Raw genomic sequence first — 19,759 nt, 5'->3', positions numbered from 1 at the left:
AATTTGGGACCTACGGTTACCGCTCTAATGAGGAATTCATTGTTAGAGGTCTGCTCGGGTAGGTGGGGCATCATCCTGTGTTGTGGTGATGCCAAAGTTAGGCAGGGTCGATCAGGTGAAAAAGTTAGGTCATCCTGAGTAGGTGAACGGGTTAAATAGCCACAAGGGCTTCAAAATATAGAGAAAGTGTTAAATAGAGTAGGTCTGCTCATCTCGTATGGGTGAATGGTTTGCTTGGGAGGCTGTGAGTCATTCAACTGTCTGATTCATTTGGGCACAAGTGGCTGCTCATCTGTGTGAGTGAGAATAATAAGAAATGCTGCAAGTAAATAGCCTTTCTGTAAGGAAAGGAAATATATTTGAGGTCGTTTGAAGCTTCTGTCTGATGGAGAAAGGACGTGCCCAATCTCACTCAGAATAAATGGTGCGTGGATATTCATTGACCAACTGAGTGTAGAAAATTCACGTTACCAGGAGGGGTAGAATAAATCCTGTTGGAGGAACAGGTCACGTGTACCGGTGTGATCATATGACATCTATGCATTGTATTTTGATCAATCTTTTAGGGTATGTTTCTGACATTATATTTGGAAACTTTAGAGGTGATGTAGTATTATGATGAATTGACTACAGTAAAAATAATAACTAGGATAGGGTTAACATTCCAAATTTGGGCCCTTTGATAGAATAAATATTCCTGTAGGTTATACAAATAGTAATTAAGCGCGTTTGAGAACAACATTGTATAAATATGGAATAAGAGTGGTATAATGGTGTAAATTAGTCGCACTCTGAAGTTTGAATGATGAGATATAGAGGTGTGTATGATAATTATATATACGTTGGAATAATAAGCTTTTCTTGTAAATGATATCTTGGAGTTTGGTACAACAATGCCTGTCATAGAATTTTGTAAGATCAGGGAATAGTTACCAGCATATATGATTCTGGGAGGATTCTATGACTGAGGGGAAGGATTTGGGTAATTTGTTGTTCGTTCCGCTGAGACTAGATTGTGATTAACTGATTTGTGGCAATAAAGAATCATTAGAAACATGAATGGTTTGGTTGATGTGAATATATTAGAATATAATGAATTTTATGGGAGTGTAATTTATTACAAGTCATTGGATAAAATTATAGGTGTTGACTTGCACGCCCAAACACGTACAGACCTACGTGGGGATGGGAGAAAGTACATAGAGCATGTGGTGGAATTAAGCATTATAATAAACTATCTATTATTTCAGAAGCAGAGGTGATATAGTCAAGGAATTTTAGTATATTAGGGGGAAAATATAATTCATTTGGTTAGGTCGTTAGATCTGTTTCCAAATCAATGAATGTGGGGTTTGACTCGTTGACTGCTAAGTTGTTTACGTTGAGCGTGTGAGATCTGTGTCCTTCAAAGCTATTTTCTGATAAAGTGTGGTATGTGCCAGATACTAAAACTACTGACCATTATCATTGAAATAAAGGAGGATTAACTTGTCTTTTCAATAAAGAATAGATTCTGCATCGCTGATCAGAGTCTAGGTTTTCTAAGTATAGTTTAACTATGGTTGTGGGTTGTTTAGATTGACGGAACAGTCAGGATAAGACTGGACGAATTAGCAGCCTGCGTCTTTTCAGAATGAAGGACTCACTTATTCAACGGGAAAGAAGGAGGACTGACTATAGTCTAATCAGAAAGGACAGTTACATACATTTGAATAGCGGACTGGCAATTTGGATAGAGTTATGGCCATAATTTGAATTGTTTAGGTAGACTGGAATGAAAGTAAGGTCTTTTAATAATATGAATATAAATATATTATTAGTTATTGTTGGGATGTGAATAGACTTTACTAATGCCATGAACTAGTTTCCGGGTAAAAGAGAGTCGTACTTGCTTGACTGTATCGAGCTGAAAGATATATTTGAAGCAAGTTTGAATAGTTGGATGGAAAACATTTATTTGACACATTCTAATTGTTATTACTTTATTCTATAGTTTGCGTGACACTAGTGATGTATGCGAATAGTTGGTAATGTTAGATAGTTGAATAGAATGATAATGTATTTTCGTTACGTGAACCAGGGGATGCAAGGAGCTTTGGCTATTATGCTGAGTGAATAGCACCAATTTATAGTGGGTTCTAGATTTGTTGAATAAACAAACGTATATTTTAAACTAAAGTAATGCAATAGGCTACAATTATAACATTATCAGAAAAAGGCACTATACGCTCATCTGTGGTCCTCTGTAGCTCAGTTGGTAGAGCACGGTGCTTGCAACGCCAGGGTTGGGTGTTCGATTCCCAAGGGGGGCTAGTATAAGTATAAAAATGTATGAGCTCACTAATTGTGCGTCGCTTGGAATAAACAGACCACCATAGTCCCTGTGCCCAAGAACACTAAGATAACCTGCCTAAATGAATACCGACCCGTAGCACTCACGTCTGTAGCCATGAAGTGCTTTGAAAGGCTGGTCATGGCTCACATCAACACCATTATCCCAGAAATGTACATACCGCCCCAACAGATCCACAGATGCTGCAATCTCTATTGCACTCCACACTGCCCTTTCCCACCTGGACAAGAGGAACACCTACGTGAGAATGCTATTCATTGACTACAGCTCAGTGTTCAACACCATAGTGCCCTCAAAGCTCATCACTAAGCTAAGGACCCTGGGACTAAACACCTCCCTCTGCAACTGGATCCTGGACTTCCTGATGGGCCGCCCCCAGGTGGTAAGGGTAGGTAACAACACTTCTGCCACGCTGATCCTCAACACGGGGGCCCCTCAGGGGTGCGTGCTCAGTCCCCTCCTGTACTCCCTGTTCACCCATGACTGCATGGCCAGGCACGACTCCAACACCATCATTAAGTTTGCCGACAACACAACAGTGGTAGGCCTGATCACCGACAACGATGAGACAGCCTATAGGGAGGAGGTCAGAGACCTGACCGTGTGGTGCCAGGATAACAACCTCTCCCTCAACGTGATCAAGACAAAGGAAATGATTGTGGACTACAAAGAGAAAAAAAAAGAGCACTGAGCACGCCCCCATTCTTATCGACAGGGCTGTAGGGGAGCTGGTTGAGAGCTTCAAGTTCCAAACACACCAAGAGAGTCGTGAAGAGGGCACGACAAAGCCTATTCCCCCTCAAGAGACTGAAAATATTTGGCATGGGTCCTCAGATCCTCAAAAAGTTCTACAGCTACACCATCGAGACTATCCTGAATGTTTGCATCACCACCTGGTCTGGCAACTGCTCGGCCTCTGACCGCAAGGCACTACAGAGGGTAGTGCGTACGGCCCAGTACATCACTGGGGCCAAGCTTCCTGCCATCCAGGACCTCTATACCAGGCGGTGTCAGAGGAAGGCCCTAAAAATTGTCAAAGACCAGCCCCCCCTAGTCATAGACTGTTCTCTCTGCTACCGCACAGCAAGCGGTACCGGAGCGTCAAGTCTAGGTCCAAAAGGCTTCTTAACAGCTTCTACCCCAAACCATAAGACTCCTGAACAGCTAATCATGGCTACCCAGACTATTTGCATTTGCACTGCTGCTACTCTGTTTGTTATCTATGCATAGTCACTTTAACTCTACCCACATGTACATATTACCTCAATTACAGGGGCGGTGTGTTCATTAGGGCGATATGGGCGACGCACTGCCAAACGGGAAAAGGAAGGGATTTTTTTTCTAATCAATTATATCACGGCAACAGTAGTTATCAGTGTTCTAATCTAGACGTCTGATCTGCCACTAAATGTCCAATCAGGCTAAAGTCGTGCTTCAAATGGCCCCGCCCGTTTTGGGGCGATTTCAGTCAGGTTGAAAATCGCCCAGAAGTCTCTCATAGCCTCTCATGTAAAATATATTTTTTTCAAATATCAGAGCTTTCAATACAATCTCTATGGGTTTCTGAGGGCTTGCACTTACGCTTTCGTCATACGTAACATAACCATGAACGTAACTAAGAAAAGAGCGGGTAGCAGCGTCAATCAATTCACGTACTACTATCAAGATGGCTAGCGTTCAGTGCAACTCGATTGTCTCTTTGAAAGAAGTTCACATCAAAGACCATTCAAAACGAGCTACTGGAGTGTATGCTAGCGGTCATGAGGGAACATATTGTGGAGGAGGTGAAGTCGGCGAACTTCGTAGCTATCCAAGCTGACGAGACCACGGACGTTTCTACACAGACACAGCTGGTGCTTGTGCTGAGGTACATAGATAGCAACCACAAAGTGCAGGAGCGCTTTTTTGAGTTCCTTCCCATCTCGGAATCAACCTCAGTCTCAATCGCCAGTGTGCTTTTGGAGAGACTGAACGGTCTTTTTGCCGACGACGAGAAAGTCAAACTGTGGTGCACTGGCACTGTACCAGGTTCTCATGAGCTACAACCTCCAGGAGACGTTCTCTGAGACTGTGACTCTGTTGAACATCCTCATAACTACTCCCATGACAACAGCTGAAGCTGAGAGATGTTTCTCAACTTTGACACGAGTTAAGACATTCCTGCGAAATTCAATGGGCCAGGAACGTCTGAATGCACTGGCCATGCTTTCCATGGAGAGGGAACTAGTCCTCAGCATGCCTGATTTCAATGAGAAAGTCATTGACCGCTTTGCTGCATTGAAAGAGAGAAGAGAACAGTTTCAGTACAAGTAATGTAGCCTCTCTCTCTCTTTGTCCCTCCCTGTCTGTCTCTTTAACACACACACACGCCCAAATCAGTTCACAGTTGATGTTGTTTAAAATAGTTATTTTTCATTTATAAAAAAGTAAAAAAAATAAAATAATCTGTTCATGTTCATTTTTACAAATCTATACAATTGGCCAGAATATGGTTGTTCATATTTACAAATCTATACAATTGGCCAGAATATGGTTGTTCATTTTTACAAAGCCATACAGATAGCTGTGTTTACCTTTTCTAGAAATTATTTTCAAATTCTGTTTTCAGGCAAAATGTCTATCACTGTTCATTTTCACAAATCTATACAAGAGGGCAGAATATGGAAGTCTATAAAAATTTCTTATTACCAATAACTTGCATCAATGTTTTCAGTAGCCTCTATCAAAAGCTCCTGCTTGCTTGTTGTGAATTATGCTCAGGTGCACATATTTCCAATTCAACCATGAGGCAAAAAATGTGGTAAAAGCTCTTGTTGATCCTGCAATCTGAACAAATACCAAGATGCTGTATTTTCAGCTGATATTTCATTTGTTTATGGAAATGCATATTGTTTATGCAGTGTTGAGGAATGTGAAAGAACACCCTTGATTATTTTTACTGTGATAACTTATTTTGCTTTTGTAAGCCAACACTTTTGAGATCAGTCAATAAATGCTTCTGGCATTGACTTATATGCTGCCCCTGTCTTCATGTTGTTGCTGGACATATCTTTTTTTAAATGTGTGTAGGTCACCTAAATCATCAGAAAAATTGCCCCCCCTGAGAATTTTTTCAGGAGCCGCCACTGCTCAATTACCTTGACTAACCTGTGCCCCCGCACATTGACTCTGTACCGGTACATCCCTGTATATAGCCTCACTACTGTTATTTTCTTTATTTTTTACTTAACACTTTGTTTCTTAAAACGGCATTGTTAGCTAAGGGCTTGTAAGTAAGCATTTCACTGTAAGGTCTACACCTGTTGTATTCAGCGCATGTGGCAAATAAAATTTGATTTGATTTTAATTGGAACACGCTTTCGTACATGTTCAATGGGTGAGTATGCAGGCCATGGAAGAACTGGGACATTTTCAGCTTCCAGGAATTGTTTACAGTTCCTTGCGACATGGGGCCATGCATTATCATGCTGAAACATGAGGTGATGGTGGCGGTTGAATGGCACAACAATGGGCCTCAGGATCTCGTCACGGTATCTCTGTGAATTCAAATTGCCATCGATAAAATGCAATTGTGTTAGTTGTCCGTAGCTTATGCCTGCCCATACCATAACCCCACCGCATTATGGGGCACTCTTTTCACAACGTTGACATCAGCAAACTGCTCACCCACATGACACCATACACGCTGTCTGCCATCTGCCCGGTACAGTTGAAACCGGGATTCATCCGTGATGAGCACACCTCGAGCGTGCCAATGGCCATCGAAGGATCGCATTTGCCCACTGAAGTCGGTTACGACTCCGAACTACAGTCAGGTCAAGACCCTGGTGAGGACGACGAGAACACAGATGAGCTTCCCTGAGACTGTTTCTGACAGTTTGTGCAGAAATTCTTTGGTTGTGCAAACCCACAATTACATCAGCTGTCCGGGTGGCTGGTCTCAGATGATCCCACTGGTGAAGAAGCTGGATGTGGAGGTCCTGGGCTGGCATGGTTATACGTGGTCTGCGGTTGTGAGGCCAGCTGGACGTACTGCCAAATTCTCTAAAACGACGTTGGATTCGGCTTATGGTAGAGAAATGAACATTCAATTCTGTGGCAACAGCTCTGGTGGACATTCCTGCAGTCATCATGCCAATTGCACGCTCCCTCAACTTGTGTGGCATTGTTGTGTGACAAAACTGCACATTTTAGAATGGCCTTTTATTGTCCCCAGCAAAAGGAGAAATGCTCACTAACAGGGATTAAAAAAGAAAAATGTGCACAAAATTTGAGAGAAATACGCTTTTTGTGCATATGGAAAATTTCTGGGTTCTTTTATTTCAGCTCATGAAACATGGGACCAACACTTTACATGTTGGGTTTATATTTTTGTTCAATGTATAACTAATAATAACAAATAAAAGAAAACAAGAAATAAGAGAGGGAGCTATATACAGGGTCAGTGCCAAATGTGCAGGGATACTGGTAGCAGTATGAATAGTAAAATAGTAAACAGGATGGCAGCAGCGTAAGTGGTGGATGGTGGGATATACATGTAAACAGGGCTGAAATGTGACTGGTAGCAGGAATATATACACAAATACTTGTGGTAATATATACACATGTAAACAGGAGTAATAGTGACCAGTAGCAGAATAAATAGATAGGTACTAATGGTAATGGCAATCAATAATCAATGAACAGCAGCGTAGTGGTAGTAATAAATCGAATCAATAATCATTTTAGCAGCAGCGTAGGGATGGGGGGGAGCAGTAGTTGTTACCCATTTAACAGTCTTATGGCCAGGGGATAGAAGCTGTTTAGGGGTCTAATAATACATAATAAATTTAATTTGTAATTTGATTTTCATTACAATAAGAATCTCAAAGATGCTTTAAAAACAAAACAAAAAATAAGTTAATTGAAAGTTCATGATGGTGGACATGATTCTAGATTACATTCCTGGAGTTCTTTGAGGCATTGCTGGGCTGTGCAGAGGTCAGGGATCAGAGGGATGGTCAGACAACCTCAGACCACCAGGTGGAGACCTGCCCTCCTGCTGACACAAGGAGGGTTTCAGCGACAGTGGCCTTCCCCTCTGGCTGAACCTACTGTGAAGTAATCCAACTGGAGGTTGGTTTAATCAGATTTCAGTCAAATGCCACATCTATACGTAATCTCACATGGCGAATTCTGGAAATCAAGAGTAACCCATGTCCAAATTAGTTCATTCAATAATATATATTTTTCTACCCAGATGGGAAAATCCAAGGAGTCTCCAGCTGTCTACACCTGAGGAGATAGAGCCCAAACAGTCTCAAAGCAGCAGGCATCCTCAAATCACAAAGTGTATGCCTGTGTTTCAGTCAGATGGTGGGTCAACAACCCACTCGTCAGACACAGAGGAGCGAGGACTCAGGTAGGGCTACCATGGTGAGCTCTACATCAGCAGTGGAGGCTAAAGTGTCAAATCACCCTCCCCATAATCATCCCCCCAGCACAGGTAGATTACACACAATAAGTATATTACACAACTAATTTGATGACATTCATTTGACCTTCGAAAATCACGGTGAATCCCTAACCACCCCCTCACCCCTACCAACTCGCTCAGAGGGCCCTCGTCACGTGTTGCTGATGAAACTCAGAGGAAGACTTTCAGAGTGGCGAGGGGATCAATAAAAGCATCAACTTCAGGACACACTCGTGACTTCAATGATGCAATTTGTTCCACATTCAAATAATAAAACGAACATGAACTTCAAATTAACAAATTCCCTGTCATTTTACAAGATATAAAATTTGGGCAGTATTCCATTTGTTACCGGTCTAGCTTTGAAACATATATATATATTTTTATGCATGTGACATAATTAGGCACGCCTCCATTCTTTTGTATGAAATCGCACAAACTCCAAACATGTCGCTGCGCGTGTTGGGATACCACTTTGCTCTGGAGCCTGCAGCCTTGCTGGCATGGTCGAAGGTGCTATTGGAGGGTCTAATTAGCTCCTACACCCTCAATAATTTTCCTCTCTCAGCTTTGGGACACCTGTGCATATGGTGAACGCGCAAATGTAAGGGCGAGGGTGATTTGGGATTCAGCCTCAAAAATGCTATTTTGTACACATGCATCTTCTAATTAAAACATTTTTCCATGGTATGCCCATGCCAATCTCACCCCTGCTGTGTCTCCTAACCAGAGCCTGTTGAAGCGGAGTGGAGCAGGGAAGACTTCCTGTCTTGCGGACACGGAGCTGGACCCAGAGGACTCACCAGTTTGTTCTTCACCCAGAGGTTCTGCATGGAGCTGAAGAGGGAGTTGCAGGACTAGAGGCTGAGGCAGACGGCACTAGCCCCGCATCGCTCTGGCCAAGGAAGACGCCAGGTACTGAGAGACATGATGAAGAGGCCCCTAGATCCAGTTTGAATCCTAACCCCCACACCACAAGGGACAGTTAAATGTACCCAGATTAAGCCCCAGAGAATCTCCATTGGAAGTGCTTTTTAGTCTAGGAAATCTGCCCTTGGTGTGCACGATGAATGCTGATATCGAACTCTGGTGCAACACAAGCTCTTCATTCAATTATAACTTTCCTTTTCCAGGTTGAGGAAGCTGTGGGAGGCAGAGGAGAGATGGAGGGAGGAAGAAGAGGATGAGGAGGCAGAGCAAGGCAAGGGGCCAGAGGATGACTTTAACGTCGCTCAGATGCCTGTGGCCTCCACAACCTCTGTGGTCATCACCAAACAGTCGCCTGCCCACAGCAGCCAAGAAATACTCCCAGATCACCCTGGAGTTTGGGCTAGATAGGACTGTAAGGCCTGTTTGCTAGTGCCAGATTAAAACAGACCTTTTCAGAGCGTGGTTTATCAAGTCATAACAGTCCTCTATGTCAACAACACGTATTCCACACAATTCTTCAGATAAAATAATTATCAGAATTACATTGGTGGGAGTAGTGTTTCGGGATCCACAGACATTGTTTGGTATGGATGCTATAGTTGGAGAAAGAGTCGAAGACAAAGAGTTCGGTTCTGCTGCAGCCTTCGCTGTAAAATATCAAGCGTGGCAGCGGTGCTTCGATAGTGCTTGAAGGAGAGGCACCCTTTAAAAAATAAGTCTGTTTAAGGCAAATTAGAAGAACCAACATTTTATTTACACAAACAAAAAGGTTTTTCAGCACGCATATTCAATATAGAAGAATTTAGGGTATATCAAAATACAGCTCTTGATTACGTTTTTTATTTTTTTTTATACACACCTGGCACCATATATGTGCTTAATAGTTAGGAAACACTACCTGGTGCCTTTTTGGTATTTTTTTAAAAAGTAGTAGACATAGCACAGTTTAAGGAAAATTCAAAAAAAATCTGTTGAAGTTACATAAAAACACTTTTCTGACAATTTGGAGTTGAGAAAAAAAGTAAAAGTAACAATGCATAAACAAATTATTTTATTTTAGAGACTTTAAAAATTAGTCTCTTGAGCAAAATAGAGGGGGGAAAATGGCAGTTATGCAAATCGGTCTCATCAGTTGCTCGTTCTATCTATTAGATGGAGGTGTGAATGACATGAGGTCACTGGAGCACATTGACTGTCTCACTCTATCCATCTGATCAGGGGTGAACAGCAACAGGTCCGACTCAACTGGCTGGAGGAGAGAGAAGAGATTTAGGAGAATGAAATGGGGACAGCATGTTGATGAATTGAGAAGCATGCATACCTAATAGTAAAATTACGTATTTCAGAACACCAAAGTGAAAAGTTATCCAACACCAAATGGAATCATACGTTATATATGCAAGAGAGAAAGGGGGTAAATCAAGGAAGTTAACCTTTGTGGTCCGTGGGGTGAACATTTGTGCCAAACTGGGAAACGCTGTGATGGGAGTGAGAAGGAGGGAATACAACAATGACTTGATAGAAAAAGAAAACAAATCCACCATAAGGAATACAAATATCCAGGACAAACCGTATCCAAGTGCCAAAACCCAGGTGTACACACACACACACGTCTGTTACCTGTGGGAGTCAACACTTCCTCCCGAATGGGCTCTCCAGACGCAGCCACCGGACTCTCCATTTCTACGTCTATCGCCATGGGCGACAGCATCTCCTCGGCAACAGCCGGCTCCTGTTGCGACAGGCTGCAGCTTGCTACAGGTTGGAGGTAGCGCTCAAACTCCAACCCCAGAAGACCCTAGTGTATTTAGAGAAAAACAACAATTAACTCTTGCCAGAGTCATAAATTAAGAGATGCTCAGCTCAACTACATGACCATAAGTATGTGGACACCTGCTCGTTGAACATCTCATTCCAAAATAGTTGGCATTAATATGGAGTTGGTCCCCCCTTTGCTGCGATAACAGCCTCCACTCTTCTGGGAAGGCTTTCCACTAGATGTTAGAACATTGCTGCAGGGACTTGCTTCCATTCAGCCACAAGTGCATTAGTGAGGTCGGGCACTGATGTTGGGTGATTAGGCCTGGCTCGAGTCGGCGTTCCAATTCATCCCAAAGGTGTTCGGTGGAGTTGAAGTCAGGGCTCTGTGCAGACCAGTCAAGTTCTTCCACACCGATCTCAACAAAACATTTCTGTATGGACCTCGTTTGTACACAGGGGCATTGTCATGCTGAAACAGGAAAGGGCCTTCCCCAAACTGTTGCCACAAAGTTGGAATCACATAATCATCTAGAATGTCATTGTATGCTGTAGCGTTAAGATTTCCCTTCACTGGAACTAAAGAGCCCGAACCATGAAGAAGAGCCCCAGACCATTATTCCTCCTCCACCAAACTTTACAGTTGGCACTATGCATTGGGGCAGGTAGTGTTCTCAAGGCATCCGCAAAACCCAGATTCGTCCATCGGACTGCCAGATGGTGAAGCGTGATTCATCACTCCAGAGAACGCGTTTCCACTGCTCCAGAGTCCAATGGCAGCGAGCTTTACACCAATCCAGCCGACGCTTGGTATTGTGCATAATGATCTTAGGCTTGTGTGCGGCTGCTCGGCCATGGAAACCCATTTCATGAAGCTCCTGATGAACAGTTCTTGTGCTGACGTTGCTTCCAGAGGCAGTTTGGAACTCGGTGAGTGTTGCAACCGAGGACATACTATTTTTTACACGCCACAGCACTCGGCGGTCCCGTTCTGTGAGCTTGTGTGGCCTACCAATTTGCGGCTGAGCCGTTGTTGCTCCTAGACGTTTCCACTTCACAATAACAGCACTTACAGTTGACTGGGAAAGCTCTAGCAGGGCAGAAATTTGACAAACTGACTTGTGGGAAAGGTGGCATCCTATGACGGTGCCCTGTTGAAAGTCACTGAGCTCTTCAGTAAGGCCATTCTACTGCCAATGTTTGTCTATGGAGATTCCATGGCTGTTTGATTGATTTTATACACCATTCAGCAACGGGTGTGGCTGAAATAGCTGAATCCACTAATTTGAAGGGGTGTCCACATACACAATATATACAAAAGTATCTTCTTTGCCAAAACACTTACCTCAGTGACACAAGTATCTGGAGTCACTGTCACGTCGGCATCAGCTGGGAAGCTGAGGGAGACCTGGACAGCAGGAGAGGAGGGCACCAGGCAGGGGGAGGAGAGGGGAGATAGGCTGGCCTTGGTAGGTTTTGGCCTGGATGGGTTGGAGGAGAGGGTGAAGCTGAAAGCAGGGCTTCTGACTGGGGAGGACTCTGCTCCATGGGTGGGGGTGTGGGGCAGTGAGGGACAGAGGGGAAGCCTTGGTGAGATGGGTAGGCTGGTATCGTAGGCCTCTAAATCTTCTTCTCTGTCTTGGAGTGAGGGAGAGGATGGGATTGAGTGGGTAGCCACAGGGCTGCTCACTTCAGGCATGACCAAGAGCTCCGATTGGTTGGGCTCCTCTGTGGCCAACACCGATTGGCTGAAGGCTTCTTGGGGCTGTTCGTCATTGGTCAACTGTTGTGTGTTGGATGGCGATTGGCACATTTTTTCAGACTCACAGCTCTCAGAGTGCTCCTCATGGCGAACAGTGGGCTCAGTAACAACCTCCAATTGGTCACAAGCTACATCTTCCTGCATGCTCTCGGGATCTGGTTGGTCAGGAGTGACTTCATTCTGCACGGAGACTAGCTCTGGTTGGTTGCTGGGGCCTTCCTCTGACTGGGTGTCCGTCAAAGCTTCTTTGACTGGTGAGAAGCAGAGAGAGACTCTGGTGGGGCTACTTTGGGCAGGGGCCAGGGTGCAGGACTGAGGTTCACGATCAGGGGTACGGAGTGGGGTGGCATCAGATAGATGGGCAGGGGAGAGCCTGGAGCAGGCAGGGGTGAGGGTGGAGCGAGCAGGGGTTAGGTGGGGGAGAGGGAGAGTGGAGGGGTGTGCAGCTACAGCAGTGTTGGAGTGGCGGGTTCTGCCGGGGGTGGAGAACTTGGTGACAGAGCAGGGAGATGCCTGAAGAGGCCTGGCAGCTACACGGGTGGATCTCCTCGCAGAGCCTGGAAAGACAGACAGAGACAATACAGCAATCAGTCAATTCCCAACTAGCTCACTCCATACCGCTTTACATACCTCCAACACTGACAGAGGGAGACGTCAGCGGTCTTACAGGCCCGAGAAAACCCTCCGTCCTTTCAGCCTGTCATTCTATGCATCTTCCTCTGCCTCCATCCATATCTCTGTGCATCACAGCAGTTGAGGGGAAGAGTGGGTGAAGAACGGTAGAGGTATGAGTCTCACCTGTGAGTTTGGCAGGACTCTCCACCTGGAAGAAGCCTCCCTGGAACACCACCACCGGTGGCTCTGGGGCCTGGGTCTCTGCCTGGGGGTCCTGAGGAGCTGGAGCAGGGTCGTCCACAGCACTACCTGGCCCTGCGGCCTGGACTGCCTTCTCTGCCACTGCAGCCTGCTGCTTGGCCTTTATAGCAGCCTTGATGGCAGCCAGACGAGACTTGGCGGCAGCACCACCGACAGGCTTAGCCACCAGAGCAGAGGGCGGCTTCTTGACCACCTTCCTCTGTCGTGGAGGGGGCTTGCGCTCCTCCTGCCAACCCTTAGACTCTGCTTCCTTCAGAGCACCAAACTTCTTGTTCACGTCCTCTACCTGACAGAGGAAGTGTCGAACAAGGAGCGAGAGAGGGAAAGAAGACGGGGTGCCCTTTTAGAAAGCTTGCATCCACATTTTCAACCTTTCAGAATGCTATACCAATCTAGGTCATAATTCTTACTAGAGGAAGCTAGTATAGTTTAGCTTTAGTGTTAACAGACAAGCATAAACAGATTGCAACCACCCGTGTCTGTTCATCTAATTCTAAACACAAACTGACACATACACGGTAGTAGACCATGTCATCCTAGTCACTAACCCACCTGGTAGTAGACCATGTCATCCTAGTCACTAACCCACCTGGTAGTAGACCATGTCATCCTAGTCACTAACCCACCTGGTAGTAGACCATGTCATCCTAGTCACTAACCCACCTGGTAGTAGACCATGTCATCCTAGTCACTAACCCACCTGGTAGTAGACCATGTCCCAGAAGCCTTGCAGGTCGGTACAGGTGGTGATCTTCTCTCCTCTGCCAAGCTCACAGTCATCCACCAGGCCAGAGAACTGACCAAACCTCTCCTTCATCAGCAGCTTGGCTTGCCCCACAGCCGTACGCATACGGTCACACACTTCACACAGGGATGAAGATAAACACAGTTACAAAATGTATTGAGAAAAGGATACATTGAGGAAATGTGGTATGATGTATTTCACTGATAAATCCGAATCAAACCCTTATGATGGTTAAAACACATTTAGACACTCACTCTCTTCAGGGATAGAGGCATCATCCACCCTGGGCTCCCACTGCTGACAAAAGTCTGTCAGTCTCTCGGTCTCACTGACCACCACCGACCTGACAGACACACGGACAGACATTCACATATCACATGACAACACTTGTCTAGGTCAGGAACTTCGCTGTTGACTTGGTTTCATATAATATGTATGATAGTTTGTCAGCTAAAATGTAACCCTCACCTGAAGTATGGCACATCATGCTCTGGTTCCTGGGGACTCGGAGAACACGGAGGGGCCAGAGTAGGAGAAGGGCAAGGCGGGGAGTGAACAGGGGACTTAGCAGGAGAGGGAGCACTGAGCTCCATTTTGGGCACCAAGTCATCAGAAGCCCAGAGTGGCACAGGGGGTAGTACAAAGGCAGGGACACTGCAGAGGAGGATGAAGAATTAAAACAAGAAATGACAGCAAGTCATATTTTAATAAGCAGTAACAGTATATCAACCAGGTTTTCATAACCCGATTGATGTAATGCACCTAGTAAATATTAAAAGGGAATCTAAAATATGTTAGAGGGATACAGACTGATCAGAGAAGAGTGTTACCTGGGTTTAAAGAAGGAGTCTGCAGAGCGGGGGGTGAGAGGGGTGGGCTTGAAGGAGGACAGGCCTGCTGGGGCCTGGAACACAAAGCCCTGGGGAGCGAAGGAGGACGGGGTGGGGGCTGGAGGGTGGAGGGAGTCAGCCTGGGCTGGGACAGGTTCTAGAGCTGGATCAGCAGGGGCAGGGTCTTCTACCATCTTCTCCTCCTCTGCACTGGGGGGTGGGGGGCTGGCATCCCTGGGCTCCTCTACTGGCTCTTCCACTTTCACAGCAGCTTGCTTATTGCTCTCAGCATTTCCTAAAGAGAATGTCAAAATCAACATTTTTGAATGCAAAAATAACATGGGGGGAGCACAGAAAATGTTGTAGAAGAATAATGCATATGAAGCGTGGGATGTCAGCTGCCAATGCTCACCCCTGGTGTTCCTCCCTCTGCCAACAGATGGTGCTGCAGACTGCTTGGCATTTGATCTGGTCTTGGGAGCTGCAGCAGGTTTGTCCTTTGCCACAGGGGCCACAGAGACCGGAGGCCTATTAGCTGACCTTGTGGATGGGGCTCTGACTACTGGTTCAACTGCAGGAAAGTGGGAAAATAACAGTTATAAGTTACAAGTCAAGGATATGTTTATCAGGGTCAAATAATTGGCTAAAGAAAAGGCTTTGGGGCGTAATGTATAGAACAGCTGACAGATTGTTGTCATGGTTAGGAGTGGTACCTATAGCGATCCTGGTCCTCCTGGTTGACCTGACCACAGCTGGTTCAACTAAGACAGAACCAGGTAAAGGCGTCAGCAGGTACAGGTGTTGAATTATGCACACCATTCAATTATTATACAAGGTGGAAGAATTGTTTGAGGTAAAGTGGGGGTAAAAAAACCACCAACCTTTTCTTGAAGCAGGGACAGTGTCAATATGCTGTGGTGCCTAGATCAATGGAACAGAGAAAATACAGCAGATTGTCAATTATATGGTTATTCCAAAAAGCAGCTATTGTAGGTTGACTAAATAATGTAACAGAAAATCTTATATAAAAGATATGTGCAGAACAAATGTAGAATTGGCAGGAAAAAAAATCACTTTGGGGTCCTGCTGCCTCATGGTTGAGCGAGTCACTCTGGTGGATTGGGGCTGGACCACTGTGGCTGTTGCCTGGTAGGAGGAAAAGGCAAGGCCACGTTATGGCAATGTAACACCACTAAATCCTTGCTTATACCTGGTGCTAACCGGCATCATTGGTACGGATTTTGTCCACAATCGGATTGTTCCCACATTTTCAGATGTGTTTACCCATGGTATTAAAATGTCTCTCTTATCCGTCCACTGTGTCCACATTTCCTGGTCCCTCCCTGTATGCAAATGTGACAGATGTTCTTTCAAAATAATATTTATTTTAAAGACATATTGCTGTCATAAGTCAATGGTGCCAGCTGTCAATGATTTAAGAAGGTGGGATGAGGATTTAAAATGGTGTCACTGTCCAGATTAGTCTACACTTGTGACATACAGACAATGCGTGCCCGACTACCTCCGGAGGTGGTCAGGAAGATCTGATCAAAATCAGATCACAATGTGTCTTTTGATCATTTACACCAGTCTACAAATATGGGCACAATCAGGACAAAGGACACGTTAGCACAGGTATAAACGTGGCTTAAGAACACCAGTTCTGTTTTTATATCAGCGGAGGCTCCTCAGAGGAGGACCATCCTCTTCAGTGAATTTCATAAAAATAGTTAAACAATAAAAAAGGTATCCTTTTTAGATACAACTATACTAAATATAGTCACATCACCAAATAATTGATTAAAACACACTGTTTTGCAATGAAGGTCTACAGTAGCCTCAAGAGCACTCTCTGGGGTAGCACCATGGTGTAGCCGGAGGACAGTTAGTTTCAGTCCTCCTCTGGGTACATCGACTTCAATACAAAACCTAGGAGGCTCATGGATCTCACCCCCTTCCATAGACTTGCACAGTAATTATGACAACTTCCGGAGGACATCCTCCAACCGATGAGCTCTTGCAGTATGAACTGACATGTTGACGCAATCAAATAATCAGAGAATGAATCTAGTACTGAAAGCATACGCTACAGCTAGTTAGCACTGCAGTGCAGAGAATGTGGTGAATAGTTGACTCAGAGCGAGAAAGACAATAGTTTAACAAATAATTTTTTCCAAAATTAAGGAGAAGCAAGATAAAGAGCGCTAGCTATATTCCATTGTATTTTTTTATCCACTTTCACTTATCTAGCTAGAAAATGCAGCTAGCTAATTTAGCCTACTCAAACAGAGGGATGCTATGTTAACTAGCTGGCTATCCAACACTGGAACTCTTCCATGTCAACGTAAGCTTTTGGTTTTATTAATTTAATGTCACCGTGGCCCGCCGGTGTAACTGCTAAACTGCACAATGTACTGCATGATTGTAGTGGGTTTATTAACACGTTAGTTCTAGTAGCTAACTATGTTGACTGACATTAGGTGAGAACGGTGTAGGCTGTGTGTAGCAGTTAGCGGTTATGGTATGGAAAGGTTTTTTCGCCTGGTCACAGACAGCTGTTGTATTTTGCACTGAAGCCTACAAACAAAGGGAAAAGGTGAGAGGAGACCACATACCTGCGCAAAGGAATAAAAAAATGAGCAAATGATCATGCTGTTTGTATGTGGCTGTTATGAAAGTGAACTGTGTTTGCAGTGATCAGGGGTGTATACATTCCGCCAATTCTGTTGAAAAACGTTCCTTAAACGGAAGCAAACGGAACAAAGATAAACATACCTGAATTTGTCCAATATAACTAATTTGCAACTGTTGGACTAATGATTACCCCCTAGATCAGCTAGATACAGGCAAGAGTGTGCAAGGCGGTATTGAATGTGTCACTGTCTGGATTACTCAATTCTCTCTCGACCTGTTGTAGCAACCTCATGATGGGTATAGGGACATTTTTAGTATCATGTAGTAGCCTAAACCTATCGATTTTACATTGAACTGGGTGAATGGAATATTAAAATAAAAAAATGTCCTCCCTCATCTTAAACGGCACTGTCTAATATGCATATGAGTTCTGGACACATCAAGTTCACCCTCTGGTGATGAGACAAGTACATCTTCATCAACTCAATGATTGAACGGTGACTCCCAAGGACGATGGATATTATATCTATAGATATGTCAGCAGTATACCGAGTCAGTGTTAAGCTGTGCCCCCCTCACCCTGGCTTTGGTTGTGGCAGCTGGGGCCTGAGGCAGAAGGGCCATGGGCCGGTACAGCCCAACCTTGAACACCCCCTTCTTCTCCCTTGCCCTCTTCTCTTTCTCCTTCACAAGCTCCTTCTTCTCTTTGTAGCGGGCAAGCTTTTTAATTCGCTCCTCCACTGCAGTGTCTGAGAAAAAGAAGAGGGAGTTGGAGAGAAAATAGATCAGTGTGGGATTACATAACATTAGTGGGCGTGGAGGATGAAGAGGCATGAGGGCGAAGTTGGCTCAGGCGCATACATTTTTTTGACACGCCAGTTTCAGAGAAGAAAATATTCAAGCCAGCTAACCTGGCTACAGTAACGTTACCTAGAGAATACTGTTATCTAGCTTAATAAGTGATACACGAATGAACAACAAAAGCACACACAAAAACAACAACTCACTTTTCACTTGTTTTGTATTCAGTGCTTTTTCTTGAAATACTGACACATGTTCAGCAACAGACATGTCCAGTTGAGAGCATTCCAGTTCGGGGAGTTTGTCAAGCTGCCTGCGGCTGTTCAGGGCCTTGTGTCGGTTCTCCTTCTGGGACTGCGACCGTCTCCGAGACATCTTCACCCGCAGCATGTCCACACTGGTGTCACGCTGACGCATGTGGCCGAAACGAGCTTCCATGGAGTCCATTATCCTTTGACAAATATACATGTAACTACTAGCTACTTATACGTTTTACAGACAAATGCATATTGATTATCGTGTGGCTGTATATTTAGAAAACGTTAACTAGCAAGCAATGTGCCAAACAAGTTAAGTTAGCTGGCTAGCTAGCTTACTAGCGGCAGTCACTGTTGGTCACTGACGCTTAATATGCTCTACCTAGTCATGAGAAACATTCACCAACAGATGATTTTATCAATGTGCACTCTTACCTGTTGAAAAAGTAATTATTATTGGTGATTTCCAAGTTCTAGCAGTCCAGCTATCTAGCAACCTTTACGGATTGAAGTCCTCGGATAAACGACTTCCAAGTTAGCTAACTAAAGATAACAACATCGCGGGTCAGTTTTGAAAAGTCTGCCTGGCAACGCGGATTGGCTGATTTTATGATTTCCGGTCGGGAGCGCCGCGCTGATAGGCTAGAGATTTCGAATTTGTTCTTCGGTACTTTGAAGTATGTGTTTGTGGCTTCATATATAGTCATTGCTTTGTGAGCGAAGAAAACACACACAAAAAAGATACAACTGTAATTTATAATTTCACTCTCTCTCTTTCTGGGCCTCTGTCCCTGGCATTATTCTCATTTAATGTACTGAACATAAAGGTTATTCTATGTCCTAGTCCTATGGAATTTAACTGTTTCTCACACTCATCTCTCCACTTTGTTCATTTCAAATTTCACCTTGTAATGTGATATCATAGCCTACTCTCAACACACAGCAGACAACTAAAGGACGGTCCCAGTGTCATCAGCAGCACACCCATGAGACAGACAATATCTCCCTGGTGAAAAAGACTGTGCACTTCATTTATGTGAGCTAGTTTCACCAGGGTCAGATCACCCTACCCCCAATCATAACCTCAACCAGTGGGGTGATTAAAAAATATCTGACCCTGTATCAGTTAGGCACCTACTTGTGGCAAGATCTAGGCCAGATGGAGTAGGATGAAGTTGCCCCTAGACGCTGATCTTAAGTCAATTTAGCATTTTCCTCAACAATGGTTAAGGTTGAATAGGATTGGGGAAGCTGATACTAGATCAGTACCTAGGGGAAACTTCATTCCGGAGCAGTCTGAACCATTGGTGGAGGGACACTGGGACATTTTGGGTAGCAAAAGTACATCTCAGTTCGTT

General features: G+C 44.5%; 1 protein-coding gene across 2 annotated transcripts; it reads right to left on the bottom strand.

The window, feature by feature from the left end:
* Positions 1-9,470: 9,470 nt before the first annotated feature.
* On the bottom strand, positions 9,471-18,988 carry LOC121547038 (disks large-associated protein 5-like). Of its 2 annotated transcripts, XM_041858132.2 has the most exons (16): positions 18,837-18,988; positions 18,351-18,595; positions 17,923-18,092; positions 15,784-15,855; positions 15,591-15,630; positions 15,423-15,470; positions 15,122-15,280; positions 14,710-15,004; positions 14,348-14,533; positions 14,134-14,222; positions 13,835-13,995; positions 13,057-13,420; positions 11,842-12,815; positions 10,359-10,536; positions 10,172-10,215; positions 9,471-9,987 (listed from the first exon to the last, which is right to left on the bottom strand). In XM_041858132.2, exons 2-16 carry the CDS (start codon positions 18,589-18,591, stop codon positions 9,880-9,882), a joined length of 3,129 nt encoding a protein of 1,042 aa, XP_041714066.2. In that variant the 5' UTR covers positions 18,592-18,595; positions 18,837-18,988; the 3' UTR covers positions 9,471-9,879. The 2 variants fall into 2 exon arrangements, with proteins under 2 accessions (XP_041714066.2, XP_045065713.1); XM_045209778.1 differs by lacking the exon at positions 10,172-10,215 and having other exon boundaries at positions 9,895-9,987.
* Between the last annotated feature and the right edge of the window lie 771 nt (positions 18,989-19,759).

The sequence above is a fragment of the Coregonus clupeaformis genome, chromosome 31 (assembly GCF_020615455.1).
Source record: "Coregonus clupeaformis isolate EN_2021a chromosome 31, ASM2061545v1, whole genome shotgun sequence".
Classification (NCBI taxonomy): Eukaryota; Metazoa; Chordata; class Actinopteri; order Salmoniformes; family Salmonidae; genus Coregonus; species Coregonus clupeaformis.
The sequence above is the reverse complement of the archived record's forward strand: the minus strand, read 5'-3'. Positions and strand labels throughout refer to the sequence as shown.

Coding starts and splice junctions, on each gene's coding strand:
- LOC121547038 (XM_041858132.2), bottom strand. CDS start 18,591: ATGGACTCCATGGAAGCTCGTTTCGGCCACATGCGTCAGCGTGACACC. Junction 14,223..14,347: donor CATGATGTGCCATACTTCAG/GTGAGGGTTACA, acceptor TGTGTCTGTCAG/GTCGGTGGTGGTCAGTGAGA. Junction 9,988..10,171: donor TCACCCCACGGACCACAAAG/GTTAACTTCCTT, acceptor TCTCTCCTCCAG/CCAGTTGAGTCGGACCTGTT.